This window comes from Trachypithecus francoisi, unplaced genomic scaffold (assembly GCF_009764315.1).
Source record: "Trachypithecus francoisi isolate TF-2019V2 unplaced genomic scaffold, Tfra_2.0 Lachesis_group3, whole genome shotgun sequence".
Taxonomy (NCBI): domain Eukaryota; kingdom Metazoa; phylum Chordata; class Mammalia; order Primates; family Cercopithecidae; genus Trachypithecus; species Trachypithecus francoisi.
The window spans coordinates 7271233-7293553 of NW_022681468.1; the positions used below are offsets into that span (position 1 = coordinate 7271233).

The following is a 22321-nucleotide window of genomic DNA, read 5'->3' on the forward strand; positions in this document are numbered from 1 at the left end:
GCTTTGGCTCCAGGTCAGGGCCAGATGCCCTGTGGTTCCAGAAGCTGACTGAAAAAGAGGTGCAGAAAAGCGCTGACACCCTTCAATGCCTCCTGTGTGTCACTCCACAGCCACCTGGGCCCACAGGCCTGGTCCTCTACCTTGCAGAAGCCAACTCTTCCAACACTCGACCCTGCAGCCTGAATCTTCAAGTCACCATTATACCCGCCCTGGTGCTGTGTGACTGAGCTGGAACAGCAAGTGGGGGTCTATCCTCGGCACCCCATTCCCTCTGCACACTTGCTCCTGACCAAGTGCCATACACTGCCACCGAACCGCTCCCTAAACATCACTGCTGACCTGAACACCTCTTCCCATGGTCTAGGGCCTCCCAGGAAGTGTGCTTCCCTCCCTTCCTCATGGCCCAGCTTTACTACACCTCCCAGGCCCTGCTCTCTTCAGCCATGGCCTCCTGGCAGTGTATCTGGTTCCCAGGTCCCACTGAAGTCCCAGGCCTACTCCTGGCTGGCTATAATGGGGGAGGGAGCAGAGCTCTGAGGCCTCCACAGCAGCTACTCAGTGCCCTGGAGGCAGCAGCACCTCTCTGGCCACCCCGGGCTCCCCAGGTGAACCATCCATCTCCTCAGTGAAGGCACAGCCCCAGGCTTGGACCAGGGGAACTGCACTTGGCGAGGAGGTGCTCCTTAAATGCTTCATGAGCAGCCGCAGGCATTTTTTTAAGTAAAGTTCATATTGAATTGGGGGTTTTGGGATTTGGCCCAAAGTGGAAAATGACGCCTCTGTTCTCCCAAAGCATAAACACTATCATGATTGAGTAAAAACAGACATGTAATCTGTGGCACATCTGCTATGGGCACACGGTGCTGTGAGCCCCAGTGTGAGCCACGTGCACCAACCAACAGTGAGTGCAGCAGGCTGGAGGCGCTGCTGACAGAGGCTCGGAAGCCTCCGGAGTATTAACCATCTTTCGGAAAGAAAACACAGGTCACTCAGGCCTTCTCTAGTGTGTCACCTTCTGAAATGGTGCCACAGGTAAAGAATGCCATCTACTTTACAGCTTTTCTCTATTTCCAGTGGTATCAGAGAGGCTTTCCAGCTTACCATGTACCTGTTGAGAACTTTTCACTCTTTCATTTACTCTGTACAATTGCTTATTCTTCAAAATGCACTAAGATGACACACTGCCAACAGGAAGCAGGTGTGGGGACAGCCAGAGCCTAGTAGCCACAGTAACCCTGCCTCTATCTGGATAAACGTTCAGTTGGCAGGGTTTGGCTTTCTTTCCTAAAACTGATTCTAATACAATGTGTAGTTTAGCATTTCTGGATGTGAGAGGTCAGAGAATATTCAGATATACTTAACAATTTACAACATTCTCAAAATACCTGGTCAAAATGAGAACTTGTTTTTTGAGACAGGGCCTCCCTTTCACCCAGGCTGCAGTGCAGTGGTGCAATCATAGCTCACTGCAGCCTTGAATGCCCAGGGCTCAAATGATAGTTGGGACTACAGGCGTGTGCTACCACACCTGGCTAATTTTTTTGGACAGGGTCTCACTCTGTTGCCCAGGCTGACCTCGAACTCCTGGGGTCAGGTGATTCCCCCGCCTTAGCCTCCCAAAGGGCTGGGATCAAAGACACGAGCCATTGCGCCCGGCCCGAGAACAGTTTTGCAAAGATTCCTGCCCGTGGCTGACGCTGTCAATCTGGGCCCCACAGTCTCCCTTTTCTAAGCTCCCAGGACGTGCTGCGTCCACTATTCGGCGGCGATGTGCACAGCTGGCCAAGCTGCTTCGGCAGATGCTTACCTGGAGGTGGGTGGGCTGGAGGCAACGGTGGGTGAGTGGTCTCAATTTTGGGGATTTTAGGTGGTGGTGGTTCTACGAAGAAAAAGCATATTAGAAAACCACTCATACTTCTACACATGAATGAGCATGTAATACGAAAAATGTACTGGCAGAGATTTCTTTGGAGAAAAACAACAGAGATGACCAAGGCTTTAAGGGACCTTGAGGAAGCTTTCAGCTAAACCATTATGCATAAATCCTGTTAACAAATGAAAAACCACCTCCCTCCAAAAGACCTGTGAGCTTCCCACAGGCAGCCCATTTTCCACGTCTACCTAAGTTTCCTTGCTGACCACTTCACACAAGTCCTTCCAACCATGTGAGACCAGTACAGCAATGTCTTCATGAGCACGTATGACCTGTCTGGAGTCCTCCCTGGTACAGAGGACACAAAGAAAGGTCCAGAGGAGCAACATCATGTCACTGAGTCCCCTGAGGGTTCACAAGAGGATCTATTTTTTCATTCTTAGACATAGTTTATTTTCTCTCTCCCAAATACTGACTTCCAGTTGGCAGCACGTCAGAAGCAGCACATTAACTGGAGTCAGTACAGCTCTGGAAGCCGACACGCTGATGGCAGGAAGAATGTGCCGTTCATAAAAGCCCAGCAGTTGGGACCCCTTGAGGTGGAGGAAACAGCCCACCCTTCCGGGTCAGGCAGTGGCACGTAGCCAGAATCTACAATGACAGCACTAGGTCTCCAAGGCAGCTCAAGGGAAGTCCAATCTCTTCTGTTAAAGAAGGCAGCGTGCACACTGCAACTGAAAAAGAACCCTATTTTTCTGTTTGCATGTTGAGGCTTTTTCTTCCTGAAATGTACTTTCTTCTGGCTTGTACACCACCACTCAGATCTGAGTCTCCTCTGCCATCACTGGCCTCTTTCTCTGGATTTCCTCCATCTCAAATATAGGCTCAATTCAAGGTCCAGGGACCTCCTCTCTCTTCACCTTCTTCCTCAGAGTCCAAAGCCCCTGAGTGGACAACTACAAACCTACATTTCTAGTGTCCATCTTGCCACCAAAACCATGACCCATCCCTAGACCCAGCAATCAGCACCTCACACTCCACCTTTTCCCTCTGTATCCTATAAATGGTATTACTGTCACCTCAAGTACTCACCTCCTGCCTTTTTCCACAGCTGTTAATAGCTAAAGCTGTCTACATCAGGGCTGTCCAACAGCAATATAACTGAGAGCCACATATCTATACTTCTAAACTTTCCAGGAGCCACTTTATTTTTTGAGACAGGGTCTCGCTCTGTCACTCAGGCTGGAGCGTAGTAGTGTAATCATGGTTACTGCAGCTTCAACCAACCAGGCTCAAGTGATCCTGCTGTCTCAGCCTCCCGTAGCTGGGACCGTAGGTGTGGCGCCACCATGCCCAGCTGATTTTGAAATTTTTGTGTAGTGATGGGGTCTCCCTACGTGGCCCAGTCTGGCCTGGAACTCCTGGGCTCAAATCATGCCCTGGCCTCCCAAAGTGCTAGGATTACAAGTGTGCCAGAAACCACTTGAACAAGTAAAAGGAGCACTCCAGCCTGGGTAACAGAGCAAGACTCTGGAAATAAAAGGAAAAAGGATCAAATTTTGTTTAACCCAATAGATCAGAAATCTTATTTCAACATGTAACCAATATAAAGCTTTACTGATGCGATGTCTTATGTTCTCCTTTCTTGGAAATCTCTGTATTTTGTACTGTCAGTGCTTCAGAATTTGACCCAGCCACATTCTCAGTGCTTGTAGCCCTCTGCAGCCAGTGGTCTCCGGCATGGCATCGCACAGCTGAGTTCCTCTATCAAGTTTCCCCTGGACCTGTCCTTTGTGTCCCGCAGCCAGCACACGAGGCCATGTTTCACCATGTTTCCCATGGGTGCCAACAAGATTCTCCCCATTCCCAACCACTTGCCCTATTTACTGCTGCCAGGGCACTCGTTCTCAAATGAATTTAGACGAAGTCATTCCCCTGCTAAATCTCCAATGGCTTCCCTTGCCTCTGCCGAACTCATAGTCCTCCAGGTAAACTCTGTGATCTGGTCCTAACCCACGTTTTAGATCCTATCAGAACCTACTGCCTTTCAATTCGTCACATTCCAGAAAGACTCCACTCCATCTCCCTTCCACCTTACTGCTCCATCCACCCGTCCGCTCCCGCTGCTCAAATGCAACTCTTCCTTCAAGGTTGCATGTAGCTTGTTTCCTGACTCTCAGACCTGCAAGTCAACTCAACTCAATTGCATGTCATGTGGCATGGAGCGCAGCCCACTCTTGTGTCTCACATTTAATGTCGGTCAATATGAAGCTAATTAAAACATTCACCTGTAGGCTCACGCCTGTAATCCCAGTACTTTGGGAGGCCGAGGTGGGCAGGTCACCTGAGCTCGGGAGTTCGAGACCAACATGGAGAAACCCTGTCTCTACTAAAAATACAAAATTAGCCGGGCCTGATGGTGCATGCCTGCAATCCCAATTACTTGGGAGGCTGAGGCAGGAGAATCACTTGAACCCAGGAGGCGGAGGTTGTGGTGAGCTGAGATTGCACCACTGCACTCCAGCCTGGGCAATAAGAGCGAAACTCTGTCTCAAAAAAAAAAAAAAAAAAAATTCACCTGTACTGAACTCATCATTCCCTCAAATATACTGAAAAAAAGAAAAAAAAGTAGCTCTATCATAACTGTAAGATTTCACAGCAGTTTAATAAATGGAACTAAGAACCGAGAACATGGTTCTAAGAATCAGGAACTACTGGAACTAAGAACCAAGTAACAAAGAAAGACAAATGACTCAATAGGGTCTGTGCCTTCAAAGAGTTCAGTATGATAGGTGGACTGATCCTGTGACAAAACATTTCTAACTTTCTGTTCTGTAATTGTTCCAATTTTGCTCGCTCCTTCTGTTTATTTCCAATATAGACATGAACTAACTTTGGGTTCTAGACATGTGACACCCCCTCAACCCAAGTGTGTTTAAAAGAGGCCTTGCCTGCATGGGCAGCTGAGCTGGGCCGGGCCAGGACAGTCTGGGCAGCACACCTGCCCCTACTGTCCACCCCATCTGCTGTGGCTTGGTGCTTGGGAGAGGACTCTTGCTGCTGTGATGGGGGTAACTCATCTGTAAAAATAAAATTGCAGCAACAGTTCTCCTACACCCATAATTATATTTTTATATATGTTACTGAGTACATTTTTATTGCCAGTAATGTTTTCTGTATTGATAGCTTCGTAAGAGCACAATTTTAAAATCTATGATCACGTGATGAACAGAAAGACAATGCTGATGGAAGTTTTGGATGAGCTCTAAAGTTAAGATTTAAGGCCAATTTAGATCTGAAAAGAAACAATGTTGGCTAAGAATTTAAAGTTTTGCATATAAACACATAAAACTAAAAACCAAAACATCAGAACAGGAAATTACCTGCTGCTTTGTTCTCTTCTTTGGGAGAAACAACCTGTTACAAAAGAAAATATACAATTGTTAGCTGGGATCCCGAGTATGATGAGAAAAAATGCATTATCCAGCTACCATCAGAATCAGTGACGGCAGTCACTGTGAACAACCTCAGACAAAAATTATTTCTGGCCTGAACTCTGAGGGCAAACCATGGCATCTACCAGATCACCATTTCTGCTCCCTTCCTCTTTCCATTTACCAAATAAGACAGAATGATTAGCTTTCCTGAATGGTGAGTTCTGAGTAAACACTAAGTTTCAGGACCACTTGGGTGCAGGAAACAGTCCACTGTTTGGGGTCAGTCAGCTGCGTAGAAGCAGCACGCACAACAACACTGCTAGGACACAGCAACAACACCCTGACAGGCTTCAGAACCCTGGCAGGGATGAAACAGGCAGCAGGGCTGGAGCCGGGCAGAGAGCCCCCTCCTGGTTCTCAGAGGCAGCCTGTCCTTGGAGCACCTTCGTTTTTAGGCTCCCCGCCAACAAGCAGTTAGACTGCGAGTTTCGGTGAACACCCCCTGCTTCCAGTGTTCCCTGTGCTCGCTTAGAAATGGGAACAGTGCTCAGGTGTTGCTGCCACCTGGAAAGCCCGCTCTACCCAGGGCCTGCTTTGGCCCACTCACCACGGCTCGCTTAACCTGTCGGGGAGAACTGGGCTGCGGAGAGGGTTTCTTGGGCTGTTGGGCTGGCTGCTGCTGCTGCTGGGCTGGTGGCTGGGGGTCCTTCTGCTGGGGTTGGGATGGTTCGGAGCTTTGAGACGGCTGTGACTGCTGTACTTGCGGCACTTGTGGTGTAGGCTGAAGAGATGGGGGCTGTTGCAGCTGATGGGGGGTGTGATGAGGCATCTGTTGTTTTCCTTGTGAGTAAAGATCCAGGATTTGGTGGCAGATGTCTAAATGATAGCCAACAATCACATTTTACACAAATTGGTATTTTAAATAAAATTTTACCTGGATAAAGAAGCAGTTATGATACCCCTACGAGGACCTACGCATGACTCACATTTACAACTCACCCCATCTTTGTTGTGTGCAATAGTGGTGCGTGTTTTCAGTTCATCAAAAGTATGTGTTTGGACAAAGCGGAAACTATTAGATAATTTAATTAACGATGCTTCTGAAATATTGCTCACATATGTCTATTTGGGAAAATCCATTCTTGGGACTCAGGGTACACATGGAAGAATAATCTCAACATGGAACATCCTCACAAGAAAGCTTAGCATGCCTAGTACCTTCCAAAACGTCGACTGGGACATCTTGAACAAACTGCTCCCACCATCTCCTATACATGGGTTTGGAGGTCCATTCTTGTATTTCAAACTTGCACAAACGTCCTGCAAGATACATCACTGCTACTGCTATGATCTCGGGTTCCCACTGCAGTGACAAGGTGGTGCAGAGACTAGTTCAACAAGAAAAAAAAAGGTTAGATTATATGATCTAACATTTATGATTAAACCAACGCATAGAGATGCCATAGCTAACCATTAATTTGCTTATTCTCCCCTAAATTTAATTAAAGTACTATAAATTAAAGAACTCGTCTTTACTCTTCTAAGGGTACCCAACTAAGTTACTTTAACCAGTTAATAATTTATTCCTTAAAGAATCAGAAGAATTCTAGCACATCCAAAAATCGCTACATCAATGAAAATGACTTATGTTATTTAAACTGTTAATATCCTAGCCACTCAACTGTTTCTTCAAATGATATCTTATGGGGGAAGTCAAATGTGAGAGAAGCTTCACTGACTGCAGTGGGATGGGGCTGGCAGCAACTCCATTTACAGGCATTCTGTTTCCCACCATGGTCCTTCATTAGATCCCTGGCCTCTCAAAAGAATGTCAAGGCTCTAAAACGATACCAGGAAGTATATTTTTGTAGAACCAAATGGGCTCTAAGTATTGAGTTTTCAAAATTCTCCAGTGTATTGTTTTGGACTTATGTTTCAGACTGGTGATAAAATGTCAGCACCTCACGCCACCATGACACGGCAGAGCAGAAGGAAACCCTCTGCTGGGAAGCAGATGACCTGGACGTCAGCCCCAGCTTTGCCATTAACTGGCTCCTCAAGCCAGGGCAAGTCAATTGCTTCTGACACAAAATGAGGGGTTTAGATGAAATGGCCCATAAAGTCTTTGCCTATTTTAAAACACTGTAATTAATCAACATTTGAATATGCATACCTGTCATTTACAAATGTCCACGCCATTTGAACCAACTTTTGAATTTTGTTTTTATCACCTAGAAATGGAGACAAAAAGGTAAATTAATAGCAATAGGAAAAAAAGTTCACAGGCAGCAGCAAGTATTTATTGAAAACCTACCAAGTGTTCAGCACGACTCAAATACACAGCAAAGAGTTTTTGCCTGGGAAACAAGGATGAATGATGTGGGTCCACATCCTACCCCTTCTTCCTCCTCATGACCTACGCTGAACCACCATGTATGGAAAACCTGGCTCCAAGGCTAAGTTTATTAGTCCATTTAAAAAATTCTGACTCATTTTCCTGCCTCTTGTATCACCTGGCAACTGGATGACAGAGCCCATTTATACATAAAAGGAAACAGCATTAACAGCTGCAATACTGAATTGACTGAGCAAGCCATGTCCTTGGTATTTGACACATCAAACTTTGTTTTCCTCTTTTGAGAAGCATAATTTGAGTCTTTATAATCAAATTATAAAGACTTGATTTCAGAATGAAAAAGTTCTTCTGAAAACTTTCTTCTTACCTTTGAGTTGCTTTGCATATTTGAGTAGGAACTGGTATGGATGTTCTACCTGTAAATCAAACTTGATGGTCTGCAGTAAGATTCTTTCCAGAACCATTACTTCCTCCTAAAAATCAATCACAAATGTTAGGATAGTAATTACAATTGCAGGTCTCAAGCAGCATTACAAAAGTGAGCTTTCCTGTCTATTTATTCTCTCTTAAGTTATATTGTAGCAACTGTTTTTCATTCCTTTCTCTCCCACTCAGAGTTTTAACATGCTCAGAGACACTGATAAATTCTGAAAAGATCCCAAACAGGCAGACAAAGCAGAGGGTTAATGTAAAAAAAATACTGAACACAAAAAGATCCTTAAATATATTATTATTTTCAATACACACGAGTCTCCCTTTACAAAACAGATCTTTACGTTACTGATAATTTGACTAAACTGTAATTTCAAGACTTTAAATTTAAAAAATGCAATCTTTTAGGAATTTTCATTGAAAACATTTTAAGCAAGAAAGAGTTTATGATAGCTAGCGTCATGAAAACTCAGACAGATAAGTTGTACCAGTGTGTGTGTATGTGTGTGTATATATACTCATGTACACATATAGTGTATTATGTGTGAATGGGGACAAATCAATTTTGTGTTTAAATCTTTCATTTATTTGAAATAAACTGTCCCAACATCACTTACTGAATAAATGATCATTTCCAATTTTATTTAAAATGCTACCTAAATCACCTCCTAAACTATGTGTGTATGTCTGCCTATACACACTATCTTTTCTGTTCACTGATATGTCTGCCTACTCCTGGACCAGGATCAAAGGGATGAGTGGGATACAACAGCTCAAGTATTACTTCTTTTTTACAAACTGTTTCTTGATTCTGCATGTCCCCCTCACCCAAATTTTAGTAACCATTTTACTTAGTATCATTCCAGAAAACATACATGCTATTAATATTCTCATTGGGAACTCAGTGGATTTACAGAAAAATTAGGGAGAATGGAGATTTTTAACCATATTGAATTTTCCTTCCAAAAATTTATTAATATCTTTTCAGTCCTTTGGTTGTTTTAAAGTCCTCCCCACTCCACTAACGAGGTTTCCACAAGGTTTATCCTTGGATATTTTACTGTTGCTGTCGTTAATGGAATGTCCTCTTTGATGATACTCTCTGACTGTCTCGAACTCAGTCCCTGCACAGCCGGACTGCACCTACTGCTTAAAGACAACATAAACCACAACCAAGACACTGTGTGCGGGGAGGACAATTTGAGAGAATTCCTTGGTTGGCATCAAAGAAAGGGCATTGTAGAGGACCGTAAATCTCATCAACGGGTGCAGAGCCCCATAGGTCACTGGCTTTCATTTAGAAGTATGGTATTATTTCAGAGGATACAGAGATGATTCAATAATTATTTATTATTCCAAATTACATGGGAAGACTAAGGTTTTTCAACCCTAGTTTCCCAAGCATTTTCTCATGAAAGTTTTTTAAAATCTTAGAAACTTTCACACAGTGTTAAAAAAAAAATTGGGCCGGACATGCTGGCTCATGCCTGTAATCCCAGCACTTTGGGAGGCAGAGGCAGGCAGATCACTTGAGGTCAGGAGTTCAAGACCAGCCTGGCCAACATGGTGAAACCCCATCTCTACCAAAAATATAAAAAGTAGCCAATCATAGTGGAAGGCACCTGTAGTCCCAGCTACTTGGGAAGCTGAGGCAGGAGAATCGCTTGAGCCTGGGAGGCAGAGGCTGCAGTGAGCTGAGATTGTGCCACTGTACTCCAGCCTGAGTAACAGGAGTGAAACTCCGTGTCAAAAAAAAAATTTTTTTTCTTTGTCATTGTCACCACCTGCTTCCCAGAAGATTCAACATTTCCTCTAAATTTAGAAAAAATTCTTTTTACCAAGTGTATCAATTGGCTTGCAGGCTGTAGCCCATGTACTGTTACAGGATAGCCCAAGGCCTGCCTTCCCTCTGTCTTCCAAATATTCAATTAACGGGGTCATTTTAGGACTCTGAGCAAACATCATTCCTTAGGAATGCTTTCCCTCAGCCCCTATTTATCCAGGGGAGTTGCCTGGGTCCCTGGATGTAATGCTATCATAGCACCTTAAATGATCTTTTATACCATACACCACAACTCATAATCAAAGTTATATACTCATTTGATTAAAGTTTATCCTGCCACTCAACTGCAGAGTCCATGAGAGCAGAGACCATGTCTGTTCTGCCTTGTGCCTCATGTCTAGTGCCCAACACAAAGGCTGAAACAAATAATTAACATTACAGAGAAAAGCCACACAATTAAAATAAAGCTAATTAAGGCAAAAAAAATTTCATGGGACTCATGATCTTATTTTTCCTAAATACTTATACTGCCCCCACAAAAGAACTGCCTCCTCTCTGCCGAGGAAAACATGTTCCACAATGTCCTCCCTGCTCCCAGCTCCATGTGTTTTCCTTTGGCCCCGACTCCCACCAGTAAGACTGCACGAGACAGAGAGGCAGGGGGCAGGTTGTAAAGCCCCCTCCCCCATTCAGATCTAATTGGTATGGTGACCCTTCTTTTCCCATTTTCTGGGGCACAGGAGCTGCAGAACTTCTATCTCAGTGTTCCTGGACCAGGGATTGGTTTCCTGACTTCATGGTATAGTGGGTAAAAGCTGAAAGTAAAAGGGGCTTTACTTTATCCCAAGGCACCCTGGGATAGCACAAACCAGCAGCTGCCACGAGTCTGCACCCTGCCGTGGTCCCAGATCTGTATGATGCCTTATCCTTAAGCACAGCTTGCCAGCCACAAGGATCACCTGCCCCTGTGACGGGGGGTGACTGAACACAGCATGTTCCTATAATCAGACTTACCACATCAGGACACAGGGCCCCATTACTCAGTAAAAATCAAATACCCACGCGCATTGAAAACATTATCTGATGGTGAAATTATTTCCATAAAACTGCATTTTTGGTTGCAGTTATTATGAGTTCCTAATAGGTTCAAATGTTTATAAATAGATTAATGGATTTATAATTAAGTTCAAAAGAGTAACCCACATTGGCAATACTTAGAAGATACTAGTGTGAATCACAACCACAATATATATAAAAGTGTTCTGGGCCCTTGTTAACTCCTCAAAGCAATGAGGAGAATGACTATACATTCTGTATATACATACATAATGCTCAGCAGAGAAAAAGATAACTATTGTGAGACAATACAAGCTAGTTAGGAAAAACAACACCATGAATGGTACTGAACTTCTTGGCTTTCGCTTTGCTTTAACTGTGATTTAGACATTTCCTCAGAACATTAGTTTGACATTTATTCCATGAGTACTTGCTGAATGCCTACTCTGTCCTGCCACTGTATGAGGCATCAAACAAAACGATAGTCTTTGCTCTCATGCATCTTAGAGCTGAGAAGGGGAGGGAGTTATGTGTGTGATAATTTGATGAAAATATATCCAATGGATACTACTATCTAAATGCATACCACTAAGTCAAAGAGACCAATCTGAAAACGCTATATCCTATATGATTCCAATTCAATGACATTCTGGAAATGGCAAAACTATAGAGACAGTAAAAATATCAGTGGTTGCCAGGGGTTAGCGGGGAGAAGGCGACAAACAGGTGGAGCACAGAAAAATTTTAAGGCTATGAAAACAGACTATATGATACTATAATGGTGGCTACATGTTATTATACATATGTCCAAACCCACAGAATGTACAACACTGAGAATGAACCCTAATGTAAAGTTTGGACTCTGGGTGATGTGTCAATGCAGGCTCATCAGTTGTAGCAAATGTACCACTTTGGTGGGGGGGATGCTGCAAATGGGGGAAGCTGTGCATGTGTGGGGTGGGGGGTATATGGGAAATCTCTGTACTTTCCACTCATTTTTGCTGTGAACATAAAACTGCTCTAAAAAAAAAAGTTTTTTTTTTTTTTTTTTTTTTCTCCCTGAGGTGGAGTCTTGCTCTGTCGTCCTGGCTGGAGTGCAGTAGCACGATCTCAGCTCACTGCAACCTCTGCCTCCCAGGCTTAAGCAATTCTCCTACCTCAGCCTCCCAAGTAGATGGGACTACAGGTGCGTGCCACCATGCCCAGCAAAAAATAATAAAGTTTTTTTGTTTTTTAAAGTAATATTAGTTTATTCTTTTTTTTTTTTTTGAGACGGAGTCTCGCTTTGTCACCCAGGCTGGAGTGCAGTGGCATGATCTCAGCTCACTGCAAGCTCCACCTCCTGGGTTCACGCCATTCTCCTGCCTCAGCCTCCCAAGTAGCTGGGACTACAGGCGCCCACCACCACACCCGGCTAATTTTTTGTATTTTTAATAGAGATGGGGTTTTGCCGTGTTAGCCAGGATAGTCTTGATCTCCTGACCTCGTGATCTACCGGCCTCAGCCTCCCAAAGTGCTGGCATTACAGACGTGAGCCACCGGGCCCGGCCAGTTTATTCTTATATAGTAGAGATGGGGTTTCGCTATGTTGCCTAGGCTGGTCTTGAATTCCTGGGCTGAAGCAATCTGCCCGCCTTGGCCTAAATAAAGTACTTTTGAAAATCTATTTAATTGCAAACTGTGATAAATGTTATGAAGGGTAATTATCAGGCGTTACAGGGGTTGCAATAAGGGGAACTTGATGAGAATGGGAGTGGAGGAACACTGCCATAGGTCCCTAAAAGTGGTATTTTAAAAACACAATAAAAGGATATGTACAATTATTTGAGCACCACTTGCTGACACCGGCATGAGTTGTACGGAAAGGACAGGATGGGTGGTGTGACCAGTATCAAGCGCTGGGTGCATAAAAATGCTGCAAATGTCGATACTTTCCAACATTCTTTGGAAGCAAAAGATACACGGCATATGTAGGCACATGTATGTGTACATACAGCATATGTATTTTTGTTTGACCCAGAAGCCAGCCGGAGTTGTAACCCTGCCATCACTACTGCACTTAAGAAGTGGAGTCTTAATGGCAATTAAGGGGATTTTGCTCATATCCATGAAATGTGCCATTGCCCCAAAGTGCTTAGAATACTGTTGGGCACATAAGGAAGCACTGAGTAAGTGTAGGCTACACGATCTTCCCTCCTTTCTCACAAAAGCATAAAGTAACTTCTACAGAAGGCCCTTTTAGGAACTCAAGAGACTGGAGGACACAAGGGCCACAGGCATTGTCAACATGTGGAACTGTATCATAATGCTACCAAGAGGAATCGAGACCAGAAGGCAGGAAGTTATTATCGTTCTTACCTTTGGGTCATCTCCAAACTGGCCAAATTGTACATCATTTAATAAACTACGAGCTGTTTTGATGATATCTTTACATTTTTTTGGTGTTTCTTCTACTTTCCCAGCCAGAAATAGGCAACAGGCTCCTGTCACCTAAAAGAGAAACAAAAGTTCTTGATTTTTGTTATCAAAGGTCACATAGAAATAGGTACAATAAATTTTGGCCTTCATAATAAACTGGTCTTCCTCATCCCCCAACCTTCCTTTTTATCATTCACAAATACTCTGATACTCTAGAATCTTGAAGGAAATTTTATACATAATAAATCACCCAAAACTCTAGCTTCAAAAATTATTTAAAATTTAACTTTCTTAAAAAAAAGTCATATAAACAAAGAAAATGCCAAAAAGGAAAATAGTCACATAAATAAATTTTCTTCTCATATTCCAATCTGAAATTAACTCCCTAAACAGCAAGCTTTGCCATGGAAAAAGAAAGAGCACAACTAAACACAGTCCTGTGGAATCTATCTCAACAGCAGTGCCCATGTTTCCTTTTCTTTCTGCTATGGTCTGAACGTTTATGTCCTAATTCATAGCTTGAGACCTAATTCCCACAGTGGCTGTATGAGTAAGTGAGGCCTTTGGGAAGTGATTCTGAATGGGATTACTGCCCTTATAAAAGAGGCCCAAGGGGCTTGTTCCTCCCTTCCACCATTTGAGAATACAGCAAGAAGGAGCCCTTTTATGAGGAGCAAACCCTTACCAGACAGAATCTGCCAGCACCTTGATCTTACACCTCCCAGGCTGTAGAACTGTGGAGAGTTAAGTTTCTGTTGTGTGTAAATTATTGGGTCTCAGGCATTTTGTTATAGCAGCCTGAGTGGATGAAGAAACTGTCCCTCCAGTTGCCTCAACCTTAGCTCAGTACCTATATCACTGGGGTCTGAAATGCTCTGTCTTCAGCTTCTCTTTGCCTGCTCCAATCCTTCCTACACACCACTCTCCTCACATAATCCTGATCACACTAGATGTCAGACACTCTGCTGGGGGTACAAAACTGATTCCAACATGGTCTCCTTCTTCAAGAACTTCACAACCAGTGAGGAAGACATGTATATAAATCTAACTAAAATCTTAGCAAACAAAACAAATCAATGCAATGACCTTCCTGTTAAGTCTGCTATTTTCATGAAACCTCTTAATAACTGCATTGTTCACCCACTAAAGTCAAATTTCTGAAGTCTGGCATTCAAGGTTTATCATGGTCTGACCCAGTCTACCTATCCAGCCAGGGTTTCATCACTCCCTTCCTGCCAAATCAAGCTCCTGGCTGGGCTGACAATGTGTCACATGCTTTCCCCTACCTCTGCTTATGCTAGCTTCTGTTGGACCACTGACCTAGCCCATCACGGCATGGCTATGCCCTATGTACGTTTAAGGCTTACCTTATTGCTGGCACCTTCCTCCTAGCACTTTCCCTGCTCTCTCCAAGATGTAATTCGTCTCCTCCTTGAATGCCACAGCTCTCTACCAGTATCTTCCCATGGTCTCACTTTCCATCATGTGTTCTGTGCATGCCATACCACTTACCCTGGACTGAAAGCTACTCTATCTCCCACAGAGAGTAAGACACAATGCACGTCTTGAGGAGTAATCAAAGAATGAGTGATATGGCATAGACAACTTCTGCTCCATTTTGCTTTCTTGGTCTTTGTTGAGTCTCAATTATAAGCCCAAATTTATCTTGGGAAAGGTAACACAGGAGTAAACTTTCATAAAAAGTGCAATATGACTATGATCCATATTGGCCTAAGTGAAAAGATTTGAATATGGCTAATTAGAATAAACAAAGTTCAAACTTGATTTTGTTTATATACAGTATATACCATATAAAAATAACTACTTTCTGGAAAATATGAGAAAAACAGAGACTACAATTAGTCCACCAAACTGTGTAGAAATAAAAACATATGACAGAGAATCACAATAAAATTCAAACACTTAAACACTTACATATCTTGGGAATTGCTTGAAGGAATGAAACATATAGAAGCGATGAAAATAAATTATTCCAGTTGCCAGGGTATCATAGTGTCTGTTGTTCTGGTTAAGGACTCTAACCAATAACTTTTACAGGTTATATTCTTAGTTAAATGTAGAAAAACAAAAACAACAACAACAAAATCAATGGTAAAGTAAACAGTATTAGTGGCAAAGTAAGGAGATGGGAATCTCAGGGTGTCAGAATTATGGTACAAGAATTAGCAAGCTGAAGTTTTATACTTTTAACACCCTTTAGAAACACTTCAACTGTGATCTTTTTTTTTTTTTTGAGATAGTGTCTCCGTCACCCAGGCTGGAGTGCAGTGGTGTGATCTTGGCTCACTGCAGCCCAGGTTGGTCTCGAACTCCAGATTTCAAGGGATGCTCCCGCCTAGGCCTCCCAAAGTGCTGGGATTACCGGCATGAGCCACTGTGCCCAGCCTCAACTGTGATCCTCATGGGTGCCTCATATCTCCTGGCTGGCCACCTCCTCAGTGGCTAAGTCTACACCTTCAAAATGACAAACCAGAGAGAGAAAAACCCCCACCTGAAACAACATTCAAACAGATATTTAAGAATTATTCTGGTACAGAGAAATTACTATATATTTCGTCTACAGAATCTAATTATTTCTTGGTGGTGAGTGGGGAGTCTATCTGTAACAGACTCCAAGAAGAGTCAGGATACAGCCCCAAACGTGTGCCCACATCAAAGATGAACCGAGCGCCCTCTCGACGGTACCGGGCCTCAGTGGCTGGATCAAGTCCTTCAAGTTGTGAGGGTGTATGAGCCAAGTCTTTCTTATCCCAGTACCAACATGGCTTTGTGTGGTCCAGGTTTGCTGAAGTTACTGAAGGGCTTGAATTTTCTTTATTCTCCTTCATTTATTGAAGTAGACTTGTTCTTTCCAAAAGGTTCTCTGAAAATGTTAGAATCCTATGAGAAAGAAAAAAGCAAAGTTGGAAAGGAATACTCCATACTATAAGCAATCTAGAATCATAGATTGTACCTGGTTTGGGATCAGTATTTCCTATAGAAACCATACGGTCAATAGCTAGTTACAAGCCCAGGCTAACTCCAGAGCCAATTTAACACAATACTGTTAAGATGACCCCAGTACTAATATTAATAAATCTCAAATTTCATGGTAGTTTAAAAAAGAAGAGTATTTCCTCCCTCTCTCTTGAGATTGAAGGGTTAACCTTATTTGACAAAATTTTGGAAGAAACGAAGTACATCTCACTTTCTTCTGGTTTTTCTTCACTAGACACACAAGTACTCTAACACTGGTCCAGATTCCATGCTTCAGTAAAACCTGGGCCTGTCTTAATCTTTATAAAGATTTATGTTCCAACTTTAACCATCTCTTCCATCTAGCACCCCTTTTCAGTTTATTCCACGTAGGCACTTTCACTTAGGCACGTCATGGGATTTGGTTAATTCACATCTGCACAAATCACTGAATTCACTGATGTAAACCAAATGTGCATCTTGTGATTTGGGGAGTGGGTGGACGGAAGTGGTCCATGAGAGAGGGAGCTCCTTTAAACTGTTCTTGCTTTTTCATCCTCTTCCCTCTCTTTCATTCAGAATAAAGACATTCTCCAAAAGCTCCACGCTGAGAGAAAGAAAAAAAAAAAATACCAAGGATCTCATCTAGAGACCACTATTACAAATAAGTCATTCGTAACCTGGATCAGAGACAGCAGAAATTTTCAAATAAGGTATCAAAAGGGTTCTGAAAGAGCTGGCTGGAGCCAGGTTAATCTGGTCAGCAAGAAAACAGCAGCTCTGTGGCCAGGTTCTGGGCCAGGGCTCCCACCAATTCATCTGGAAACCAAAACTTTTCTGTGTACCTGCCTCATTTCTGGTGGGGAAGGTGACATGGCGGGGCTAAGTATTCTCCTCCTTGCACCTGGTAGCTCTGAAGGAAATCTGATCTTTCTTCCAAGAGGAAGAATTAAGTACCCGGACAAAAGCTTGAACTAATAATTTACATTTTTGTGTGTGACTGATTAAATTGGGCACTGTTCAAAGGGTGAGGGGAGACCAGTTAATTAAAACCTCAGAAAACATGACCTGTTCATAAACAGGTATCACACTGAGATACAATTCTCACCTACTGGATTGGCAAAAATCCCAAAGTTTGACAATTTGCTCTGTTGGCAAGGCTATAGAGAAGCAGGTGATCTTATAAGCTTCTGGTGGGAGTACAAAATGGCCCAACTGTCACAGAGAAGTTCACAACATCCAACAAAATTACACATGCATTTGCTCTTTGACCCAGCAATCCCACTGCTAGGAATCGACTCTGAAAATATTGTCGTAACTATGAAATGTCACAACTATGAAACAGCATGTGCATAAGATTATTCGCTGTAGTGTTATTTATAATGGCAAAACTATAAACAACCCAAATGCCCATCATCGGGGGACTGGCTGAGTAAAATATGGTACATGCACACAACAGCATACCCCACAGCTATTAAAAAGAATGAGAAAGATCATTAAGTACTGGACAGAGAGACTGCCAGATCAGCAAGGTATAGGATAGTGTACACAGTATGTTAGCATCTATGTAACAAAGGAGGGGAAAAAAACAGACATCTCTTTTTTTTTTTTTTTTTTTTTTTTGAGACGGAGTCTTGCTCTATCGCTCAGGCTGGAGTGCAGTGGCATGATCTTGACTCACTGCAAGCTCCGCCTCCCGGGTTTACGCCATTCTCCTGCCTCAGCCTCCCAAGTAGCTGGGACTATAGGCGCCCGCCACCACGCCCGGCTAATTTTTTTGTATTTTTAGTAGAGACGGGGTTTCACTGTGTTAGCCAGGGTGGTCTCGATCTCCTGACCTCGTGATCTGCCCGCCTCGGCCTCCCAAAGTGCTGGGATTACAGGCGTGAGCCACCATGCCCAGCCAGACATCTCTGTGCCCGGCCAGACATCTCTATTTTTTAAAAGTAATTCAAAAAATAATTACTAATAAGGAAGGGGGAAAAGCAGGATGGAAAAGACAGGAATGGAAACAAGACTTCTCTATGTGTGTATCTTTTTATACAGCTTTGCCTTTTTATGAAAGCTTTTATTTTAAACTAATTGTAGGTTTATAGAAGAGGTGTAAAGATAGACAAGTTTTTGTCTATACCTTTCACTTAGCTTTCCCTAATGTAAACATCTTCCATAACCATGGTTCATTTATCAAAAAAAAGAAATTAACTTTGGTATAACTGCTATTAACCACACATCATATTTGGGTGCAGGTGATATCAGAATAACTTACTAATGTTAACCATGAGCTCTTGGTTAAGATGGAGTCTACCAGGTTTCTCACTGTAAATTATTATTTTTCCCTTCCTATCTTCTATTCCTTAGATGCAAGTCACAAGGTCCAGCTCACACTCAAGGGTAAAGGAATTAAGCTCCACTTTCTGGAGGAAGAGGCTTCAAAGAAACTGTGGACATATGTTAAAACCACCCAGTAGTAAGTAAATATTTTGGGGGAAATATTTTATAATGCAAAATACTATACAAATGTCTGTTTCTCCTTCAAGTTTCATCTACTAGTTTTAGCACTCCCCTGAGATGATAATAACTGTGGTGTTCTAATGGTGACTTTGTATTTCCTTCACTGCTTCAACATTTATTATTTGGAATCATTTTGTTAACATTCGTTTCTTCTCTCCTATTTGTTTATTTATTTTAGTGTAGATGTGAGTATTTTATTCTTTGGGTTATAATCCAATACTATCACTATCATTATTTATTTTGTTGCTCAAACTATTCCAATGTGGCCATTAGGTGCTCTTTCAGCTTGACTCCCTTCCAAGTACTTTTATAACCTTTGATGTTTGAATCATGTAAATATTTAATATACTCATAAACTTAACTAAAAATCAAAAAGCAAATCCTAAAACTCAAACCAAATGGGCAACAAAACCACACAGAAAATTTACTTCAAGTAATTTCTGATCTTGTTACATGCTTAGTGAGACATATTTTAAGGGCAAAAAGAATTGAAAATAATTATTTATTTATTTACTTATTTATTTTAGTCACAGTCTTGCTCTGTCATCCAGGCTGAAGTGCAGTGGCATGATCCTAGCTCACTGCAGCATCAAACTCCTGGCCTTAAGCGATCCTCCTGCCTCAGCCTCCCAAAGTGCTAGGATTATGGGTATGAGCCACCGTGGCCGGCCCCAAGGAAATTTTAAAACTTCCTTACTGTACTGTTAGTAGTGTCATTAATATTGTAATTTTCAAACAAATTTTTTTTGCATGTTGTGGAATAAAGCAAATATGTAAATGTTAATGTTGTTAGGAACCAAGATTTTCAGTGCAGAGAAAACAAATGTACACATGCACAAAACCAAATGTTAAGAAAAAATCTGTAATGTTAAACTTTAACTGAAGATATCAAGATAAATCATGGTTAAAAAAATATATATATATATCCCATTTCTCTCCTTTTCAAGTACCAAGAAGGAATGACAAACCTAGTTCTGAAATCTTAACTTTTTCAACACCAATACCCTCTAAAAGGAAGCAGTTTTCTTTCCAGTCTGGGGTTGGAGCCTACCTGGGATGTACTCAGACTAATCAAAGCTTATCAAAAGACATAGGACTGTTGAAGGAATGATTTGCTAGGGGAAAAAAAAAAAACATAGGAGTCATCATGATGGGTGCCCACTGGACTAATTCAAGGTAATTTGAATAGTAAAAAGAAAAATGACTGCGGTTGATCATAAAATACAATCTATGTGTCCACAATAATATTAATATATTGAGAGAATAGTACTTTGCTAGCACTGATAACACTGATAATAAAATGCTACTGATAATAAATGCTACTTTGCTAGCACTGATGTTAACTACTGTAAAAAATAATACAGTTTATCCTTAACAAAATGATCACACTTGATATCACTAATAGGGTGAAAACCTGCCATTATGTGACTTCTAATATGGTGCAATGTGAAATAAATATCACCTACCTATGCAGTATTCTTGTCCCCCAAAAGCTTAACCTAAATTTAAGCAAACTTTTGACTGAACTTCCAGTTTACAATAAAAACTGACGGTAGAAGAGTAAGTGAAACAGCACAACACGGAAACTATTCGTCACATCCAGAAGGTGAGACACTCTACTCAGCGACCGACCTGGTCTCTTCAAGACTGTCAGTGTTATCACAAAACATTTTGAAAGACTGTCTTAGATTTAAAAAGGCTAAAGAGGGCTAACAACAAAATGCAATGTGTGAACCTTGATTAGATCTTTTTTTTTTTTTTTAAATTTCAAACAATTAGGAAAAATTAAAGTATGAATTGTATATTACAGGATATCAGAAAGGGAATTACTGTCAGTTAATTTTCTTTGGGGGTAATAATGATATTGTGATTACACAGGAGAATGACTTTATTCTTAGCAGATGAAGGCCAAAGTATTTTGGGTAAAGTGTCTTAATGTCTGCAACCTACTTTCAAATGGTTCAGCTAAAACACAACCACACAGTAAACGTGGCAAAAAATGAATATGTGTCCATGGGTAAACAAGTAGTCATTGCACTATTCTTTCATATAATAAAAAGTTGGGGAAAAAGTCAGATGAGACTGCACAGGAGACCAGGAGGACTCCTTATGTTCATCAATCCCTCGATAGCCAAGGAATACTTGCCTATGTGTGTGTACTGGTTTCATAAATTACAACACTGTAATTTGAATCACAGCATACAAAAAGAAAAGTGCACTAATTATAAGTGTATGGCTGATTGTTTTTCACAAAGTAAACACACCTGTGTAACACTATTCAGTTGAGAAATAGAACAGTACCAACATTCCAGAAGCTCTCTTCATTCTTCTCCTAGTCACTATCCTCCCAAGGATAACTATTCTGACCTCTATTTCCATCAATTAGTTTTGCCTGTTTTTGAAGGACTGTGCAATGACACAGTATCACTTTCACATTTGGTTTCTTCTGCTCAATATTAAGTTTGTGGGATTCATTCCTGTTGTTGCATAAGGCAGCAGTTGTTCATTCTCATTGCCGCAGAGCAGTGGTTTTCAAACCTGGGACAATTTTGCCCCCCAGGGGACATTTGGCAATGTCTGAAGACACTTCTGGTTTTCCTAACTGGGGGGTTGCCACTGGCATCCAGTGTGGGTAGAGGCCAGGAATGTAGCTGAACATCCTCAGTGCAAAGAATAATCCCCTATGACAAGAAATTATCTGGTCCAACATTTCAATAGTGCCAAAGCTGAGAAAGTCTGCTGTACAGTACAGTTTTATCCTATGAATGTAACACACTTTATCTATCCATTCTACTATCTGGGCATGTAAAATGTTTCTGGTGTTTGATTATTATTAAGTGTTAAACATGCACACATATTGTTATAGAACAGAAGGCAACTGGACAGTTGGCTGAGAGAATCAATATCTTGGCACATCTTAGCAATTTATTTACAGTTGGGAATTGCTACTTTAAGATACATATGCCTAACAGTTTTCCATGTACTTTTTTCACTTAAATATTTCCTGAGCATTTACTATGAGCCAGGCCTTAATGGCATGGCAGGGAACAAGACAAGCAAGGTCTCTGCCTCAGGAAGCTTACATTCTAGTGGGAGAGACAATAAGAAATAAATACATGAATTATTTGTCAGGGAATAATAATAATAACAACGCATGTAAGGGGAGAGAGCATGATGAGGTTTGTTGAGAGGTATGCAGAAAGAGAAACAGTTAGGAGACTACAGTAGCAGTTCAAGTGAAGACTACCTAATACACCTGTCTCCACACAATGGCAGTTGGAAAAAGGGGTGTGTGTGCCATAATTGGCCAGGAGGCAAAGAATGGAAAAAGATGACTTCAAGTTTGACTGACACAGAGGGTGATACTAAAAAGACAAATGTATAAGAGAAAAAGCTGGTTTTGATAAGAAGGGAGGAGAAGAAGAATTTGGTTCTATAAATACTAAGCTTGAAGAACTTTAAGATACTTTTGTGGAAAT

At 41.9% G+C, this 22321-nt stretch overlaps 1 protein-coding gene across 1 annotated transcript in view; it reads right to left on the reverse strand.

Annotated features, from left to right (window-relative positions):
* Positions 1 to 22321, reverse strand: part of CCNK (cyclin K) — a 31023-nt gene that overhangs the window by 2849 nt on the left and 5853 nt on the right. Inside the window, 9 exon segments of the mRNA XM_033191369.1 lie at positions 1808 to 1879; positions 5257 to 5290; positions 5918 to 6186; positions 6529 to 6698; positions 7484 to 7541; positions 8034 to 8139; positions 13296 to 13427; positions 15291 to 15372; positions 16008 to 16256. Of these exon segments, the coding sequence (XP_033047260.1) occupies positions 1808 to 1879; positions 5257 to 5290; positions 5918 to 6186; positions 6529 to 6698; positions 7484 to 7541; positions 8034 to 8139; positions 13296 to 13427; positions 15291 to 15372; positions 16008 to 16204 (1120 nt within the window). The 5' untranslated portion in view covers positions 16205 to 16256.